The 20896-nt window shown below is 35.6% G+C and overlaps 1 protein-coding gene across 6 annotated transcripts in view; it reads right to left on the reverse strand.

Moving 5' to 3' along the window:
• egg (SET domain bifurcated histone lysine methyltransferase eggless) overlaps nt 1-20896 on the reverse strand; it is a 318317-nt gene that overhangs the window by 215408 nt on the left and 82013 nt on the right. Inside the window, exon 1 of one of the 6 annotated variants that reach the window (XM_085820922.1) lies at nt 19489-19601. The exons of 4 other annotated variants lie outside the window; for them this stretch is intronic. In XM_085820922.1, coding sequence (XP_085677048.1) covers nt 19489-19586 — 98 coding nt within the window. In that variant the 5' untranslated portion in view covers nt 19587-19601. Of the gene's footprint in view, nt 1-19440; nt 19602-20896 lie in introns of those variants that run through there. One more of the 6 variants, XM_085820926.1, reaches the window with a different exon arrangement.

Consider the following 20896-nt stretch of genomic DNA (forward strand, 5'->3'; position numbering starts at 1 on the left):
GTCACCCCCACAAGTATTGTCGTTGTAAACGTAACATAGAGGTCGTGAATTAAGAACTGACTCCATTTCGACAAATAGTGTAGACATTTCTTCGAAAGTCAACAATGCTTTTCCTACGATTTTTCTTAAACATTCTTTAACAGATCTGACAAGTCTCTCATAAAACCCTCCCCAGCATGGAGCTCCCTCGATTATAAATTTCCAATGGATTCTTTCTTTGGCAATGAAATTCTTGAATTTTCATCTTTTAAAACTTTTGAAAAATTTTTAAGTTCTTTCTTTGTCCTCTTAAAGGTCTTGGCGTTGTCAGAGTAGATGATTACGCAGTTTCCTCTTCTGCTCAAAAATCTACGAAATGCAAGTAGAAAGGATTCTGTTGACATATCTGATACAAGTTCTAACTGTACAGCTCGGGTTACTGCACAAACGAACAAACCAATATAGGATTTTCGAGTGTCTTTAGAATTCTTTGCGTAAACTGGTCCGGCGAAATCAATTCCACAAACTGCAAATGGAGGTGATTTGGTAAAGGTACTGTCATCTGGTCTGCTGGTTTAGCTAAATATTTTTGGCAAATCATACAACCTTTTAATGCTTTTTTCACTAACTGTCGTCCTTTCGGAATCCAGAAGCGTGAACTGACTTTAGCTAAAGTTGCAGCAATTCCTCCATGCATTATCTTCTCATGTTCTTTGCGTACAATTAGTATCATCAGTCGGGAATTTTTAGGTAGGATTATTGGATGTTTGTTATCTAGTCAGAAGTCAGAAAATTCTAATCTTCCTCTCAACCTCATGGTTTCCTTTTTATCAATGTAAGGAAGAAAATTATACAAAGGAGAATTTTTTCCAACCGAATTACCTTCTTTAAGGGATTTATATTATTCGGTAAAAAACTTCTTTTGCTCTGATCTTATCCAGAAATTTTCTGCTTCTTGTAACTCTTCAGCTGTGAGAGTTCCTTGAATGTTTTTTCTTAATTTTCTAATGAAACGTGTTGTTCAAGCAGTGACTCTTAACACCTTCTTTAATTTGCTATATTTTGATATGTCGAAAAGATCATCTGTACTTTTTTCGATTGTGCATTCAAAGTTGATGTATGTCACCGAATCCCTTTCGGTATTCCAGTTTGTTTTCATCTACTGTTTCTTTAATATCTAATCTTGGCCAAAGTTCGTGAGGGAGTTGAAGCCACTGGAGACCTTGCGTCCAAATGGTCTCGTTTATTAACTTAGAAATCTACATTCCTCGAGATACGAGATCTGCAGGGTTGTCGACACCTGCGCAATAATGCCAATCTTGAGGTGAACTCAATTTTTGTATTTCTTCGACATGATTCTTAACAAAGGATTTGAAGGCTTCAGGTTGTTTTTGGATCCAGAAATAAGTAATTGCTGAGTCTGTCCAAAAATAACAGGGAATCTTCTACAACCCGGACGTCGGTATCAAAAAGAAAAAATAACTTTCAAACTCCAGCGTTTAAGAAAAACAAAAATACAGATGCACCGGGTAAAGAAACCGTGGTAAAGAGAAAAACACCACCTACAAAGGATTGCAGGAGAAATTATACATCAAGGAGAACGCGCACACGGCCACAGAGTCAGGTGCCAGCAAGGCCGCCGTTCCGGAAACTGAAACGGCAACAGGAGGCACAAAAATACGAAGAACAGAAGAAATTCCAGAAGGACTCCAGACCGGAGGACGTCAAGACCAGCCGTCCCAGGGAAAAACGGAAATGCCAACCACCAGACAATTACTCCGCCAAGAGGCCAGCATGTAGAGGACGCAAAAGAAAACGTAATGTGGACGACACTCGGAGATCAGTAAGGAGAAGATTGACATCCATGAAACCTCTAACTTGGGACCAATATTGCCAAAAACGAATGACGGAGTTTCAAGCATCGAAAACTCAAAGATAAGTTAAAACCTTCTATAATTTTTTTTTTCTCTCTTTTGTTCCGAAATGTTATGCATAAGTACGAAGTTCTATGTTTTGACGAAAGTCAATATGTCTCGGTTGAGACTTAGTTTTGTTTTACTTTATTTAGCTAAGGCAAAAGCATTATTTTCTTTAAGTGTAAAAGCTAAAAACAAGCATTTTCTGTTGGTCGAAAGACTAATTCTGTTATGTTAAAGCCAAAATTTGGCCGAAGATAAAAATAACTTCGTATTCTTGTATTAATAAGAATTTTAGTTTCAGTGCCGCCAGCTTGGCGAAGAATGAGTAAAGTAAAAGTTTATTTTCCCTTATTCATTTTATGGTAAATTGTAAAAATCATATGTATTAAAATTTTGTAAATGTACGTAAATACTTGAATGTTATGTAAAAGTAGAATTTAGTCTAGAAGCATAAAATTGTAGATGCTAAAAGTGAATGCTTAAAAGCAATGAAGTCAAAATTTAAGTATTAAATTGTAGATAAAGTCATGCTTTAGAGCGAAAGCCTGCATGTTTAAAGATGAATGAGGGGGAAGTTAGAATGAATGTGTTTTGTAGGGTTCTCCACCTACACTTGAATTTTTAAGAATGTTAAAGTAGCTCATTGAGTTGTAGAATGTCGAGTAAAGTGTGTCTATTTGGTCGTTGAATTCTAACAAATCATGGTGGTTAGGGGAAGTGTTGTAAGACTAAAACACGAATATTCCCGTTTGACACCACACACGGTGGAGAGCCAGGGGTAAAGTTAAATTAATGCTTGAAAAATTGAATGAATGTGAAGTAAGCAATAACTAAGAAAAACGAATCGTTTAAAAACAAAAATTTATTGTGTCAAGAAAGTGTAAATTATAATATATTTAGAAAGATACTGATACTTATTCCTTCCAGATGCTGGAAAGAAAGACCAAGATTGATTGATGAAGTCCAGGAAAAGTTGCTGTAAGAAGAGAGCTTTATAACGATCAACAGAATTTTAGTATACAATTTGTTACATAAGATTTTTTTTTGTGTGTGTGTGTAAACGAGGTTCTCGACAGTTAGTTCAGAATTAGAGAAACTTACAACAGGTCGTTTGTAGGACCTGCTTCCAAGTTTTCCAAATTCTGGCAGCGGCAAATGTAGGGTTTATATTTATTTTAACTAACATTTATTTTAAGTTTAAACTATCTTTCCTGTCAAGCCTTACTTTCCCCTGGAACTGCCAATGCCAGAATATGTAAATTTTAGTAGAACGCGCAAGGATTCAAATTATCAGCGGAAGTATTCTGATTTAAATAGAAAGGAAACGAGTTCGGTGTGATATTCTTACTTCACGAGCGCGGAGGTAGTTAGCGAGAAATTGAAGAACCCCGCGTTTCGGCCTATGTGCTTGGCGGGAAGTAGTGTTAATCGTTCAAGTGAGCTTCAAGTCTGCTGAATTAGCAGCGGTATTGTAAAACGCGGTGAGTTAGTTATTTTAGAGAGCCTCGTAGTTAGAGTCTTGTCTTTAGTTTCTTTTCAGGTTATTATTTTTATTTGACCGCCGAGTTGGCGCAGTCTGTGAGCGTCAAGAGCACGCAATTGTAATTTATTACGTTGAATAAAAAGGGACTTAAACCCTTCACAAGACTCTGTCTTTTATCCAGTTTTCACAGTCACCTCTTGGTTGCGTGCAAGTTGGAGGCGCGCAACGCTACACATAGGTTAAAGGATTTCCAGTACTTGTACGATGAAATTCTAAAGTTATATCGTTCGAGACAGTTTTCATCAAAATTGGAATAAACATGTTGGAACATGTTTCTGGTTTCATACCGAATGCTAAAAGGCTTCTGACTTGAACGTTTAATTGTATCATAAAAGTTTTCGCTATTTTGCCACTTCACTTGAACTTTGAACGGGATTTAAATTTAAGAGATTAGAAATGTACGTATTGACAATAAGGTCACTTTGACCGAATCTATTCTTAAGAATGTCTATAGCAGAGTCATAATTAGCCTCTGAGATTGAGAGACCCTCTATGGCTAACGCTGCATTTCCACATAAATAAGTTTTCAAATAATTAAATTTTTCGACCTTCGAAAGTGTAACATTGTCATGAATAGTGACCTTGAATGAATTCCAAAAATTCATCCAATCGTTATAGTTTCCGGAAAATTTGTGAATTAACAGTTTGAGCAATTTCACATTACTTTCAATCTGTCTTTTGGTTTCAATTTCTGTACATGAATTATTTAAATTCGTGTTGACATTTTGAGTATTGTATTTTCTTAAATAACGGTTGATTTTAGACTTCGTTATTATTATTTTATCGTTATATTCCATAGAAGTGTTAATATCTGAATCTAATTTTGATTCATCTTCAATTAAATTTTGTATTTTTTCATTTAAATCATGTAGTTCCTTTTTTTATTATTTAACAATTCCAAACAATTTTCTAACTCTTCTTGTTGTTCTTCCTTTAAATATTCATCTAGATTTTTAATAATTTGAGTTACAGAGGTACGTATATGCGCTCGATTTTTATTTAGTGTCTTCTGTTCCATTTTAATAAATTATTAACCCATTAACTGCCAGATTTTTTTTAAATATTTTTTTAATATATAGTTACGTATTTACATGTAAACCAATGTAGTACATTAAATTTTACAATACAGAAAAAAAAATATGTTTTTTATGGATTTAAAAATCAATCCCCATTTGGGGATCACGGTACATTGCATGTAAATAACTGTAAATTTTTTTAAGAGTGCCATGGAATAACACATTCTACGTGTAATCCTACATCACACTTCACGCACTGTTTCCGAACATTTTTTTTACAAACCGCACATTTTCTTTGTTTTCCGTCCAATGTTCTTTCTAAATAATGTCCTTGAGGATTTTTTCTTACGTCTTCTGGTACGCGCTTCTGTGAACTCACACTGTACGATGGTCGTCCACAATTTTTCGGGTCAGACACGGAATGTAAATTCAAATAGAACCGTGCAACTTCTCGTCTGAAATTTAATAGCGGCATTTTTCCATTAGCAATACAATATATTGTATGAGCATTAACTAGAGCCACATCCACTGCATTAGTGAAAATAGGAAAGTACCATTTTTTGCCTCTAATTTTTATCCTATACTTTTGTACATTCCAGTCAAGCTTGTCAACACCTCCCATGTTCTTATTGTAATTTATAATGGCATTGGGTTGTGGAATTAATATTTTTTTTTCTCAGCCCTAGACCATCTCGGCACACGTCACAAAGGTAAAACTTCCAAATGATTTGATAACATTTTAACAATGCTGTTATCTTTCCAAACAAGACCAAATATTCCATTTATTTCATCATATCTATAATCAAAAGCCCCTCTAAATTCTTTCTTCATTTCCTTATCTGTTTTTATAGGGCACTTATTCATCCTATTACATCTCACTGTTCCTGTCGCAGGTATATTTCTCTCTTTTAGATTTTTCAGCAAATCAAAACTTGTGAAAAAATTATCGAAATAAAAGCAGTGTTTCTCTGGTTTGTCTATGGTTGCTATCTTATTCAATATTACTGACACACCTAATCCATAAGTATCTCCTTCTAAATTATCTTCTTCTGAAATTCTACTTGGCTTACCTTCATAGATGTCAGCATTATAGCAATATCCGGTCACACCACAACACATTGCCCATTGCTTGAACCCAAAGCGAATGGGCTTTCCTCTAATAAACTGCTTTAGAAAATGATGACCATAATAACGTACCATTTGTTCATCAATACATATGTTATACGAAAATACGCCGAACTGCATAAATGCTTTATTCAGCTCATCCAAGATTGGTCGTATTTTAAATAATCTGTCTTTGTTTCCATTTATTAGTGGTATATTTGTATTGTCACTGAAATGTAGATTTCTTTTTATTTCAATACAACGATTTTTCGACATACATTTCCTTACAATTCCAATATCTATATCTTCTTCTTCTGACCAATACATCTGCTCTTGAGGCAAAGAGTGATATCCAGTTAACAGTAAAAATCCCAAAAATTTTTTGAAGCAGTCTGAAAAGAGCGTAAATTGGTGACGATTATTTTGAGTTGCATAAGATACACTTTGCTGTACGATGTGATTTACTAGATCATCTGTGAAGAACATTTCAAAAATTTCTACTGGTCTTTTATCTTTTACTCTTTCTATCATGGTCATTCTACGTTGCTCGCACTCTTCTTCTCCCTGACTAGAAATGTTGAATGATGCTCTTTCTCTTTTCCACCTTGATATGGGTTTTTCTTTTTTAGGTTTCTTTTTTCTTTGAACAATAACTTCTTCATTACACCACCGCCATGAATTTCTAATGAACCTGGAACATCGTTTGGAATTGTATCTTCCAGAATGTTGTCATCTATATCTTCTAAATCAGACACATCATCCGCTCTATCTGGTGGTAATTCAACTATGTCAATAGTACCTCCTGGGTCATCATCATCTGTCAAATCAAGATCATTGTCCCAATATTCTTCAAGCTCTCTTAGCGTAGAAAATTTTCTTCTACTCATGATTATCCAAATGAAATAAAAAAATATTTAAAAAACACAAATTATAATAATATTGACATTTATCAAAATCCAACCATGTTGATCTTGCGGATAAAACTCTCTAAATGACACAACTTCTCAGCACAATGTTCATGTCCATCTGCTCTAAAATTTTAAATATCTTGCCCAATAGACGAAAAGGACTGGCGACGTCCCACCCCAATTAGAAGCAGGTGCGTTTCAGAATCACCTGCTCTCAACACCTGCTATTTCCACCCCACATCTTGTTTCTATTATTATTATTAGTGGGCAAATTCAACATTTTCGTTAGAAACATTCTTTCTGGAACTCTCCCCCTTTCTTTCCCCCCGTATCAAGTCTATATTTGTCAGTGGAAGCATTCCACACTTTTGTGGGTAACAGCCTTTTTGGAAATTCCGGAAACATATTGCGCCAGATAACTGAACAAATGAAAATTTCAATTGTAGCATAAATAAATCATTTTACATTGCAATAACCGTGAGCCCCAAATGGGGATCATTGTATTTTACAGGTGCTGACGGCATGAAGTAAACAATGTGCTCAATTTTTATTTTATATTACTCAGAACTCATGTGCAAACAACCTCTGTCAGAAAAAATAATTCATTTTAATATAAATTAACAGATATTCACTTAGAAAATAGACATATGTGAAAAAGCGTTGTTTACAGGAAATTTTTCGAAAAAATGTCATATATGTATTTTATTTTGCAAATAAAACTAATAAATTAGCTATCTACATTAAGAGTAGACTATTATGTAGACACATGACTTTAAAAATAAATGAAAACCTAAAATTTAGGGATGAACAAGATAAAAATTTTCGTGATCCCCAAATGGGGCCCATGGCAGGGAATGGGTTAAAGGAGACTTACCGTGAGCAGTCTTCGCTTACAAAGTTAATCCAAGAGGCGAAAAACACAAAATTTCAAATTAATCAGATTCTTTCCCGGAACGGATGCACCATTTGAAACGAAAGGTTCTAGATAAAATTCGAATCACTCATAATCCAAAATGAGATGCATGGCCTGGAGAATTTTACATAAATTTTAATTAAACTTAATATTTACATATATACAACATAGGCTAAAATGATTGAATCGAATATTAGGGCTCAAAAAGCAAGAATTGAATAGTTCCATCAAAGAATCTAAACCGAATTCTATTGCGTAGTGCATCGAAATCTACCTTCAAGAAGAAGAATATTTTTCCAAGTCACGTGTTCAGAAAGGGAAGGGTTAAGTAAGCCAATAGATGGACTCCTAACGCCATCTCATGGCGATATCAAAGAATATTCCTTAACACTTCCTTCAGATTCCTATACACAGCCATGATTATAAAGCACCAAGTTAAAGATGTAACATTGCTGTCCAATCCAAAACGGAACACAAAGAACGACTGCACATATCAAAGCCAAATTTATATCAGAGGTTACACATAGTATGAATGTTAGTTGGTTTGAAATACAGCCTTATTCTAGGTGAGGAAGACAAGAATATTCATTAATGAGTGTTGCTTCCACGTGTGCCAATAACCGCTGTTACCCACCACAGCAGTGAGTGAAAGAGGCCTCTGGAGATATGTTGTTGCGAAATGGTAGCCCATGCTGCCTCCACACGAAGACGAAGTTCCTCGTGTACTCGTGGGTGCAGCATACCGGGCCAGATGTTCTCCAATCATCGACCAAACATGTGCTATGGATGATATATTTGGAGAACAGGCAAGTCAGGGTAACAATGCAATATGGTAAGTTAAGAAGAAAGCTTAAACATTGCGCGCAATGTGTGGTCGCGCATTGTGCTGTTAAATGTGACCACTGGCAAGCCTTGATGATAAATAAAGGATTAAATAATGAAGGTAAAACAGGACAACAGGATGCAAAACCTCAGACATATAGTGCTGGCTGGCAAGTGTACAGATAATACGTACTAGAGGGATGCGGGAGTGGACTTCGGTACCACCTCAGACCATAACACCGACTTGCAGGCCAAGTATGACGATCCACAACACAACAGTCGAGCAACCTCTCTCCACGGTGTCTCCAGACTCTAATTCGACCACCCACATACTGCAGGCAGAAGTGTGATTCATCCGAAAACACAATGTCATGCCTTTCAGATGTTCATCTCCGCGTTCAGTGTATTGCAAACGCTAAAGCCTGTGGTTTAAAGTTAAAGGTAACAGAAGCAACGGCTACCTAACGGACAGTCCGCTGTACTGTAAACGACGTCGAATTGTTCGTGAAGACAACGATTGTTGTGTTAGACTGCATTCATTGTGACATGGTTGTGGGTGTAGTAGTGCGTTCCATCAGTGCCATGCGCACAATATGCCTGTCTTCCCGAGGAGGCGACTGCAATTACTCCTGTCGTTCCCTACTGAATCCACAGATTCCGTACGCATATGCCTGCTGCTTGGCTATATCCGACACAATTTCCCAGAATGATAATGATCTGTATGCAACGACTTTGCTTCGGTCGAACTCAGAAACGTGCTCGAATAATGTTCCTACGAGGCATACTGAAACTGCACACACAAAAACTCTTATAAGAGAACAATTTATTGTATTTTAAGGACCGCTGCAGTCACCCATGATGTACACGTGAGGTGAAATCGTAATCACTTGCACATTTCATAGTGGTATACACAGGATGCAAGTCTCACGCTGCTAGGATGCTTCTTTTATGGTATTGCCTTTTGGACGGCCAGCAATTTATTTGATAATCTCGATAGGAATGAAGATTGATCGATAGAACAATAAACAGTACTCTAACGTATTTATATTATAAAAAATTCTGATCATTTTCAGTGACGTTCTCCATGAGATATTTGCTTCTAACTTTGAAATTGGAGAAGCGAAAAATCTTATCGCCCACAGCAGCCACTGAAGATGTAAAAGTGCACTATCAACAGCCTGCAATGGAAATAATTTTGGCTTCCTAAGAAATTCTAAGCCTAAGATTTTATAAATTTTGATAGTATAGAGCTTAGACAGTTGGCATTGTTACGCAGTGCTTAAATAACCCAATAAAATAACTTTTGTACAGAGATTTTCTTTCAGAGAGCCCATTAAAATGACACGAAGTTTACTTTAACATTTACTTACCCTCTTTTTCTCTACGTAAAATACTTAGCTTGAAATCAAAAAATGTTTCTGTTACAAGAAAAGGTTGAGGAAAACTTTCAAAAAAAATTTTTCAAAAGGTGGCGTCAGGATCAGTGAATCATTGCAAACCACAAGACATATTTAATATATCTTTCAAACTTTAACGCAGGGCAACAGAACAGTGAGTTAGCCTTCTTATTCCCAACAATTTAATGCTTTTTAGTGACAAACAACATTATTAATAAAATATACGCTGTTTGAACAACGTTTTGCGCGCATCGGTTTATTGTTTATAACATCACAAAAGTACTTATCAGTGCTGCATTTATCTTCACTATTTTGCACACAAAATAAAAGATAACCTAATTCCGGATAGTTTTATATACAAAAACCATATTCCGAAGAGCTTTATTAGATATAACATCCAGAAAGATGTCAGCTTTCAATTCTAATCTAATGAATTTTCGTAAAGAGGTTTATTAACCCTTTGCGTTCGTATTTACGCATATTTACGGAGAATTTCAATCAACACGGAAATTCTTAGGGGAATTTATTACACATCAACTTACAGGTAAAATTTCGTCACTGCCTTCCAATTCATTAACGTCTTCCCCTTGACAACGATTTTTGGGCATTTTCAAAACCGTAAAAAAAAAAATTAAATACGAGTAGTTGCTCCAGAGAAAAAACTAGAAAGTTTATAGAAAGATACTGCTGTCTCATTCACTCTTGAAATAAATATCCCCAAAATCAGCCAGTGGGGCGAGTTGGAGAAAGATGTAGGAACACTGCAAACAAGCTTTCCTGGCTTACTGAGCCGCTACCTCGCCGTCCCACTTCAGTTTTTTACATACCATCACCGGACGAAGTGGAATGGCGACTATATGCCGACACCAGTGCAAAGGAAAAGCGTAATTTGGCGACTATACGGAGAATGCAAGTGCAAAGGATTAAATAATATGCTTAACCCTTACTGCGTGTTTCATTTTATTTCACGATACTGTATTTGATTTAATTTTCCCACTCACAAGTTAATGTGAAAGAATTTAATCAAATACAGTAGCATGAATAGCAGTACACTTTTTTTTTTTATTATTACAGTTTTGAAAATGCACATCACGAAAATGGGAACAACAGACTGCTTTACTTCTTATTCAGAAGGTTACAAAAGATCATGATTTAAAATGAGGTCACATAAAATAAAAAAAAAAATAAAAAAAAAAAAAAATTTTAATTAAAAAAAAAAAAAAAAAAACCCGCACCTTGGCTATTAAGTTATTATCACCAACACAATTTATATTACTTCAAAAATAATTCAATCTTCTGAATAAACTAGAAAATAAAACTTCATCTATAAATATTACATTCTAGGTGCGCGCTGCAATTGCCTGTCAATTCAACCATCTATTTTCAGCAGTTTGAGGAAAACGTTTCTACTCGCAGCAATTGGAAGCTAGTCACGTGATCGTGTACCTCTACTGTCTTATCGCCTCCGGCGCCTGCGCGTTCATATGTCACCGCGTTTAACCTAATCAGGAGTCGGCAGCTGTTTTCACAGCATTTCTAGAAAATTCTTCCTAATCCGTTAATACAAAGAATAACAACACGACTTTAAAACATTTATTAAAATATTTTTTCTATATTTAAATTATTGTAAGGTTTTTAAAACAAAGAGAGATGTAAAATTTATATTTTAAATTTTCATTAAATTTGCGGATTGGATGCTTCATTATACTAAAACAATCGAAAACAACCTATCAAAGGGATGAAATCTCTTCGTGAAGGACTTTCTCGAGGAAAAATAGCTCGTACTTATGTTTCACTTTGCACCGACGAAAAAGTCTTCGCAACTACAGCTCAGATAAGGATTTGAACTGTACCGAATAACTGGTGCTGAGCAACCTAAGCTACTCGAATATAAAAGATGAATGTTACTACCTAAGCTACTCGAATGCCAAGGATGAATGTAAGAACGGTTGTGAAAATCTTTTTACGAAGACTGAAGACTAAAATGCTAATGTTAGGTAGGCATGATCATATTTACAGTGGAGATGAAGGGGCTGCGGCTCCCCCCCCACCCAAAACTGAAGTTTCAGTTTATAGATAGAATACAGTTACAAAAACATTGGTTTTAGACAGAAGTCACCCCCCCCGGCAAAAAAAAAAATTAGGTCCTAGTTACAGAATTGACGTCAGGTATAATTTTAAAATACTAAAAAGTACAAAAAGACGATTTTTCTCCACAGTTTTTCGAAGATAAAATATATTGCAACAAACGAAATACGTTGTATCCTAAGTTACGAACAAGCCCATTCCAATGAAGGAAAAAAGCTGATGTGCACATCACATGATTTCCTTGCACGGAATATTAAGTTACACGCATTTTTTCCTGAATTTCATTTAACACCAGAATTAAGACTTATTGAACTGAATTAAGTCTACTTCGTCGATAGCGCATAAATTATAATGGAATACATGCACTCCTTTTTTACTTCCTGGTACGAAGTAAAAAGGAAGTATTGTAATCGCGAAAAGTTTCAGGCAGCATATTTCAACGAAAATATCCATTTTGACCTATCGAATGCAATTTAACGATGTTTTTGCGTGATATCTGTACGTAAGGACAGAATAAAAGACTCTTTTCCTCCAAATAAATTATAAAACTGCTTTAAAATGAATTCTGAAGAGAATTTTTCGTGGCGTCTGTACGAACGTATGTACGTACGTATCTCGCATAACTCAAAAACGAGTACCCTCAGAACGTTGAAATTTTGTATACAGTACTGCTATAACATGTCGATGTGCACCTCGTATTTTGGTTGCAATCGGCCGCACCAAACGTATATCATCACTTCTCTCTCTTTCAATCTTGTAAAACAAGTTGAAAGCAGAAAGAATTTTTCGTCCCTAGTGCGGGCTCCTTATTCACTTCTTTCTCCATAAACCCTTAACGGTTTCGTTCATTACCCTTTAGCCATTGCTTTTTCTTAATTACTTCAGTTTTCTTAACGAAGTTGTGGAGGTAATTGCATTAAGTTGCAAAGGTACTCCGGAAAATATCGCCTTGGGCCTTGGGCCAAACGCATATAAATATATTTATATATATATCCACTCTGTTACCCGACTCAGTGATCTCAGTTTCTTTACTCTTATATGTTTGTAAATTGTACATTTTTTGCTTTAAAAATGATTGAATTATGTTGTTTTTATCTTCCGGTTAAGGTTTTTATGCCTTTAGTAAATCTCTATACAATATTTTTAGAATTATCTACAATTTTAAAGTTGTTTAAGTGCCGCTAAGCCTAATCCTTTTCTTGATGGCGGCCATTGTTTGTTTACATTTGAAACAGCAGACTAGTGGATTTGTTGCCAATCTAGAGAAACGTAGCTTCGCAACAACAAAGATAACGCCTTCATTTATTATTGCCAATTAAATCATGCTTAATCCTTTCTGGAATTTTTTCGAGGAAATAAGTGTTTAAGTTTTACTTCGTAATTTTTAATATAGATATTTTGAGTTTTTATGTACTTTTGCATTCTCGCGAAGTGAGAACTAAATTAATTGAATGATAAATACTCAATCGTCTGTGAAAAACGTTTTTTTTTTTTTTTTTTTTTTTTTGTTTGCTTAATTTTTTTTATACACCGTTCTAGCTTTATTATAGTATTTGAATAGAACATGTGGCAACGATTAGATAATTCTATTCTTTAAATGATATAAATTTTGTGCATTATGAGTTATAATATGAACGAAATATAATACTGTTAAGTGAATGTAGCGCCAGAGTGTCGCTATGGTAAACAAACACTAGAGTGGATTTTAAAGAATGCATTTATTCTATTGTGGTTTATGCGCTGTCGGCGAAGTATATTTAATTCAATCCAATAAGTTTAAATGAAATGCAAGAAAAAATGTGTATAATTTAATATTCCGTACAAGGAAGTCATGTGGTGTACACATCAGATTTTTTATTTACTATATTTGTTTACCATAGACACTCTGGCGCTAGGTTCACTTAACAGCGTTATATCTCATTTTATAACTCAGATTGCACAAAAATTACATCATCTGAAGAATTATTTAATCGTTGTCACATGTTCTATTCAAATACTAAAATCTAAAAGGATATATTAAAAAAAAAAAAAAAATTAAAAAAAAAAAAAGCTTTTTCAAAGGCGATTTAGCGCCGCTTACCTAATGTGCATGCGTTACTCGTAAACATTCTCCTTTGTCCGAGAGAGACTGGCGACAATATTTACTGCTAATACGAAACACTTATTTCCTCAAATTTCATTGCAGATATATTTCTCATTCAATTAATTCACTTCGTGGTAACGCAAAAATACACACAAACTCAAAATATTTTCCTTAAAAATTGGGAGATATAGAAAAACATAAAATGCCAAATACAGTTAATTTTTTTCTTTTTTTTTTTTTTTTTTTTTTTTTTTTTTTTTTTTTTTTTTTTACAATTAATATTACAGTTTCTACGCAAAAACAAGCAATAGGGCCAGCAGGCAAGATGACAGATTTTCTTGGTGCACAAAACTAAAAGTTTCCTTTTGGTCCTATTCAGCAAAAAGACACTGAAGGTGCAGTAAGAATTAATTCACTATTCTGCTAAGTTTCGAATATAAACAAATATGGCTGCTATGGTTAAAAAAAAAAAAAAAAAAAAAAAAACCATAGGCTTAGCCGCACTTAGCTGGCTTAGGATAGCCAACTTTTAAATTGTTGATAATTCTACAAATATTGCATGCATATTAACTAAAGGCATAAAATAATTAAGTGGAAGATAAGAACAACATAATTCAATCATTTTTCAAGCTAAAAATGCACAGTTTATCAACATATAAGAATAAAAAAGTGAGCTCAGAGCTAAGTAGCAAAGTGGATATTTATATACTTTTGGTGCGGCCGACTGCAATCAAAAGGGGAGGTGCTCAACTACATGTTATAGCAGTCCTGTACACAAAATTTCAACGTTCTGAGGATACTCGTTTTTGAGTTATGCGAGATACATACATACGGACGCCACGAAAAAATATCTTTCGAATCCATTTTAAATCAGTTTATAAGGTATTTCTCGCACCTTCTTAGTAAGCCTTCGTGGTGTGGTGGTCTGCACGCTCAGCGCGTAATTGAGAGGTCCGTGGTTCGATTCTCGGTGAAGGCGTTGCTAATTTTTCATCTTGCCTGCTTCCAAAAAATACCTAATGTCTGTAAAAGTTTCAAAATTCGCTTGGGGAAAAGTCCTTTATTCTGTCTTTACGTACAGATGTCATGTAGATTACGTGCGGATATGCAAAAACATCGTTAAATTGCATTCGATAGCGGTCAAAATGAATATTTTTGTTGAAATATTGTAGTCGGAATTTTTCGTGATTACTATACTTCCTTTACTTCGTATAAGGAAGTAAAAATAGGGCACCCTGTTCTCACAATACGCATATACATTTTTGAAAATGTTTAAAAAATTTTCATAACGATTCGAACAAGTCTAAAAATAATTATATATCATATATTAATAAAAGATATTTTCCCATTAGTAAAACTACTTTATCAGTCAGAAGGAGGCGGGAACCACATACAATTTTGAAGATTTTCCCAGACTATTTTGTTTCCTGTACATTTCGCCCACCAGCGGCCGAGCGGTAAAGACGCTGAACACTGGTAGTTCGGTCCGAGGTTCGAATCTCGCGAACGGGCTAACTGGATGGGCGTTTTCGTGGTTTTCCCCATGTGTAACGTGCATACGAGCCAGTTCCCCTTAGAAAGTTCTCCATGAAGGCATCCCTCCGTTTAGGGAAATAGCCCTCGTGTGCTTTGCCATAATTGAATAATCCAATCCGATCCAATCCTGTACATTTCCGGTATATCAGGTATAGCAGGCCTTGCTAACTGTTAAAAATTTGCCCCAATTTTCATGACAAACATCCCTAGGGATAGTCCGAGTTTATCCCACTCTTCTTCTTTTACCAGCAACCACTCGCGGGGAATTTCGGCTGGTTGTGTGTTTTGAGTGTCTCCATTGCTGTGCAAACATTATACACATAAAAACATCCACAATCTCGAGGATTCGAAACCAGGTCCATCGGTACAACAGTCGGCGTCACTAACTACATTAGAAATTATAAGCTGAGTAACTTTCTGTATATATGTAAAATATAAAAAAATACGATGGCTTTGCTCTTCGCGAACACGCAACCTTTAATTAACTTTCTGCAATTCAGGATCTTCCCCCTAGACCAGTACCTTCTAGAATTTGCTAGCCTATTACGTAACCGCTACTATAAATTACGAATGCGAGCCATTTTGCGTCAGATGCATCTGCTATCCTGTCTCCACGAGAACTACGTTCGGCATTTCCTTACCTGCAGCGCTCCTAGAAGCACCAAAGTTCGATAGCCGGAACACAACCTGCGATCTCGCAGGTTAATCGCGGCAAATAAAGCAAGTTGGAGTTTTTGCGTCAGAAGCTCGCCTCTCCTCCTGTGCTATACATCTCGCTGCTGCTTGATCTATCTTTCCTTTGTTAGAAATAGTAATGACGCATAAAGTTTAACTTTAGTCGTACTTGGTTTTAAACTACTATTGAATATGTGATTTAGAGAATTTCATATGAAGTAAAGCATGATCTACGGTAAAAATTGAATTAAAGCTATGGAATAAAGATGTACCATCAAAAGCTAAATCAACTTGCCTCTTCATCCGGATTAACCTTACCACTCTGCAAAAACCATGCCTGAAATTTGATGCCGAAATATTACATATATATATGTAAGATATAACAAAATATGATAGCTGTTTCAAAAAAATAATTGGCGACCTCAAAATTAACATTCTAAATTTGGTAATCTGCCCCTAAATTCATTTCTTCTCACAGGTTCCAGATTTTTCTATCTTACGTAACGTTTTAATGCAGATGCCTCTTGTCCAACCAAATTAACTGTAAACCAAAACTCTGAACTGAAACTTTTCCGACTCCCACCCTTCTTCCTCTGAAGTTATATAATACTTTCCCCTTTTCTGCATAAGCTGTCCAGACGGCAAGATGCTTTTTATGTATGCTGCTGCCGCTTACTTGCTTAAAACGACGTTCAAATATAATTAGGAAACATCTTGTCGGAAAAAAGGATGATTTGATATACACGTAAAAAAAAAATGAAGATTGTGATTTTTCAAGATAACATTGTGCTAAATTGCGTCATCATTCTTTCCACTGAGCCACCTTCAAGCCACTACGATCTTCTCAGCCACCTACCATCTACGCAATATCGAAAGCTGTTAAAAGTTCCATCTACGCATTTTATACTGATAATGTACACGTACAGGTTGAAGCAAAGCCGTACCTGTGTATTCAATCACGCATATTAGCTATCGTCAAGCCTTGCTATCTGGAAAGCTTCCGCCCCGGATGGCATTCCGACAGACAATACCTAGGTGTGCGGTTCTAGGATCTCGCACCCCTCTTTACCTACCACAACCTCTCAGCAGGATTTTGGCAAAATATTCTGTGTGCGGCTTTGTCGCACAGACACTGATTAAATGATTAAATACATCCATGCATTCTCCGGGAATCGAACCCAGGCTCTTCGGTACGGCAATCAGCATCACTAGTAGTGGCTTTCTATGCATACACAATTCTCTTCTTATGAAACTTACTTTTTCTATAGTTTATGTACCTCCATAAACAACTGCTTTTAAGCCAGTTGCTAAGTGCCCAGCAGCAGCCAAGCGATAAAAATGCGGAACATTCGATATTTCGACCGTGGTTCAAATTTCGACCAACGGGCTCATAGGAGTATTCATAATTTTATACAAACCAGTTTTGCTTACAAAGACCTCCTCGAAAGCATCCTTTCCTTCAGATAGACAGCCTTCGAGCGTTTCGCCATGATCTAAATAATCCTAATTAATAGCTAAGCACTTGCCGACTAGCTAATGGATTAGGATGCCGAGAAAAGTGGTTGAACTCATAGGACATAAAACTATCTCGTTACCGAGAACGTCGTTCAACGGGGAGCAACCGATATTGCACCCGGAAGGGATTGGACAACATATAAATAACCAAGTAGTCAGCCTCTGATAACTACCAGTGTTTTTATAACTATTGTGATCATTTATAAAGAAAGGATCTTATTTAATACTTAAATCAGAAAGCACAAAAGAATTGTAAAAAAGGAACGAAAAAAATTCACGACAAAACAATTAAAAAAAAAAATAAATAAACCACCCCTCTGTCGATTATAGGAGTATTTAAAAATAAATTACCAAAAATTAGTTTGAAGAATACTAGTAGTTCAGAAACCAAATAGTATTGACCACCAAATAGTATAATGGTCAAGTCACGAACACTGGTAGTTCGGTTCTATTCCCAAAGACTTAAAAAAGTCTTATTACTAAACGAGTTGTTGATTTAAGTAATGAATGGCATGTAAAGCTAACATGACGCCTCATACACTTTACACGTATAAGCTTCATATGTAATAAAAATATGAAATCGCTGCCTTGTATGAAGTCGTCAACGAAGGTAACCCTCCCGTAGCCCTCGTGAATCAATTAATCGTAATTTAAAATTCAAGACTGTTGTTCGCGTGCGTTCAACCATGAGTTCACACTTTTATACAAAATGGAGGAAAATTACGCCAATTCGTTAAATGTACTAATATTCTGTTGTACAAAATATTCATTTTTATTAAAAAAAAACTCGCTTACAGCGAAAAATAATGTAAACTGCCAAAGGGGAAAAAGCGAACCGAAAGAGTAACCCTTCTTAACCGGAGACGCCATTTTGTTTCACCATGGTGTGTATGGTGTTTGGTGTATTTAATTATGGCAAAGCACGCTAGGGCTATCAGCCTAAGAGGAGGGATGCCTTCGTGGAGGACTTTCTAAGGGAAACTGGCTCGTAGATACGTTACACATGGGGAAAACCACGAAAACGCCCATGCAGCCAGCCAGTTCGCGGGATTCGAAACTCGGACCGAACTACCCAGTGTTCAGCGACTTTACCGCTGGTGGGCCTATTGCTTCACTATGAGTGAACAAGAAAGGACTAGTTGCTAAGGGTGGAAATGTGGTCATGGACTTTCTTACGTAAACTGCCCTGCAGCAACATTACGCATGAGGAAAACTACGAAAATGGCCACGCAGCAAGCTTGGTCGCCTGCCATCAAACCTAGATCGAACTACCTAGTGTTCAGCGACTTTACCGCTCGCCCGCCCCTGATGAACCTATTTCACCCTGATGCGATATCTACACAAGTCCGAAGACTCCACAGGTAACGGACAACAGACCTTTCTTTTAGTTGAAACATGTTTTTATTTTGTAATAACAGCCAAAGTTTAAGATGAAACCATTAACACTTACCGCACACTATCCTAATTCATTAAATAAGATTTTGTGTTAAACAAAATTTTATAAATTCAAAAACTGACCAGGAAAAATTTTTTTAAAAATTAAGAAAAGAGGGATAAATGTACGAAAACAGTAACCCCTCCTAACAACAGACGCCATTTTGTTTCAGCAAAAAAGCAGTGCCTAGCGAGATCATAACCCTCCTCACCTGCAATACTAACACATATTACAGATAAAAACATTAATACCATATATTACCATATTTCGTTAATTTTTTTTTTTTTTTTGTTAACTTTTAACAGCAGCGGAAAAAGAAATTATTTGCCATAGGAGCGATAAACGCGCCAAAGTAGCAACCCATCAACACAGCAGTCGCCATTTTGTTTTAGCATAAGGCGACGTCTAGTGAGAACAAACATTTTTTACTCATCCGCAGAAAAACTATGAAACCGATATCATCTATATCAGTTTATCCAAATTCATGATAAAAACATAAATACTTACCCACAGATTTTCGAAAACGTGTAGAAAAACACAAATGAAATTACTTACACGAGCACCTTTTTCGCGCACACAACGTTGATCGTTAAGTTGCCAGAGAGAATGTGAGTCACGTGATATTCTACCCGTACATTCCCGTTTGGATGCATCTGCGCCTGCGCGTTTTCTCCTCCCCCCGTAAGTTCAGCCGTTCAGCCAACGTCGATATCTAAGGGGTAAACAAATAGGTAACCTCCCTCGTTAAACGCGCAGCACGTCGAACGTTGGTACTTCCGCTAAATGTAGTCGAAAGGTTGTATCGAAAAGTCGAACATTCTCACACTTTCAACTGCAAAATAAAAAACCGTACAATGTTTTAATAACTATATTTTATGAAACCAATAAAATTAGATATAACCTGACACTGCGCTAAACAGGATGTGTAGCAGTGATAGCATTCCATTATTTGTAACATTTGATTGCCATTCTCAGAAACAAACTTTTTTGCTTGAATAGTTAATCTAAAAAAATAATTTTTCAATTAAGCTGTTAAGTTATCAAAATGGTTAAATGATTCCCGTAATATTGCTTAAATACGCAACAAAAGGTAATTTTCCTCAGAATATTAACCACAATAGCATACCTTAGAAAGTGCCACTTTCAACGGTTATCATAAAAAGCTTTCAAGTAATAGGCATCAACGATATAAAAATCATGCAAAGGAAATTTACATCTACTCCACTCATCCTCTTTTTCAGAAAAACAAGATGTATTAAAATTGCGATTTTTCTCAAAAAAAGATAGTCGGGAAAATCAGACTATTTTATTTATGTGGGATTTTTAAAATCAATTTTTTTCATAAAACATAATAGCGTAAATTCGTACTAATTAATGTAACAACTTCTAATTGCAGTTCTAATTACTTCTATTATTAAACCTCGTTTTTCCCTAAGCCTAATTAAAACCACTTTAAGTAAGCACTCAGCTTTACATGTCAATTAAAAATGATCAAAAGATAAGCTGCAAAATAAGTAAGGTGGAAAAGACTCCAAACAAGATTCACTGCCTGAAGACCTATAAAATTGTTTCAAGTCTTATTTCGTTGTTCTTTTACTTCTATTTATTCCGTACGTAGGCTTGTAAAAAATTTTATCGTTTCTTATTTTCCACTAATTTAATAAATAACAAAAAACGCGATACTCTTCAACAATCAAATTTTGAATAGCGTAGTCCTCCACTTGAATATGGACATTTGGAAGCTCAAATTTGGAATTTGTTTTATTACCTATTTCATATTTTGTATAACTTTAACGAATTTTCGTTTAACAAAACTCAACCATTTCAAAGTCTTCCATTAACATTAACATAGCGTGCATCTTCAAGCACGGACTTTTTTTTTTTTTTTTTTTTTTGGTGTGTGTGTGTGCGTGCGTGTGTGTGTGTGTGATATTGCTCTTGAACTAAATTTTATTTATGGTTT

This window comes from Stegodyphus dumicola, chromosome 7, assembly GCF_044657685.1.
Source record: "Stegodyphus dumicola isolate Sdum_Otavi_A_Nest chromosome 7, ASM4465768v1".
Taxonomy (NCBI): domain Eukaryota; kingdom Metazoa; phylum Arthropoda; class Arachnida; order Araneae; family Eresidae; genus Stegodyphus; species Stegodyphus dumicola.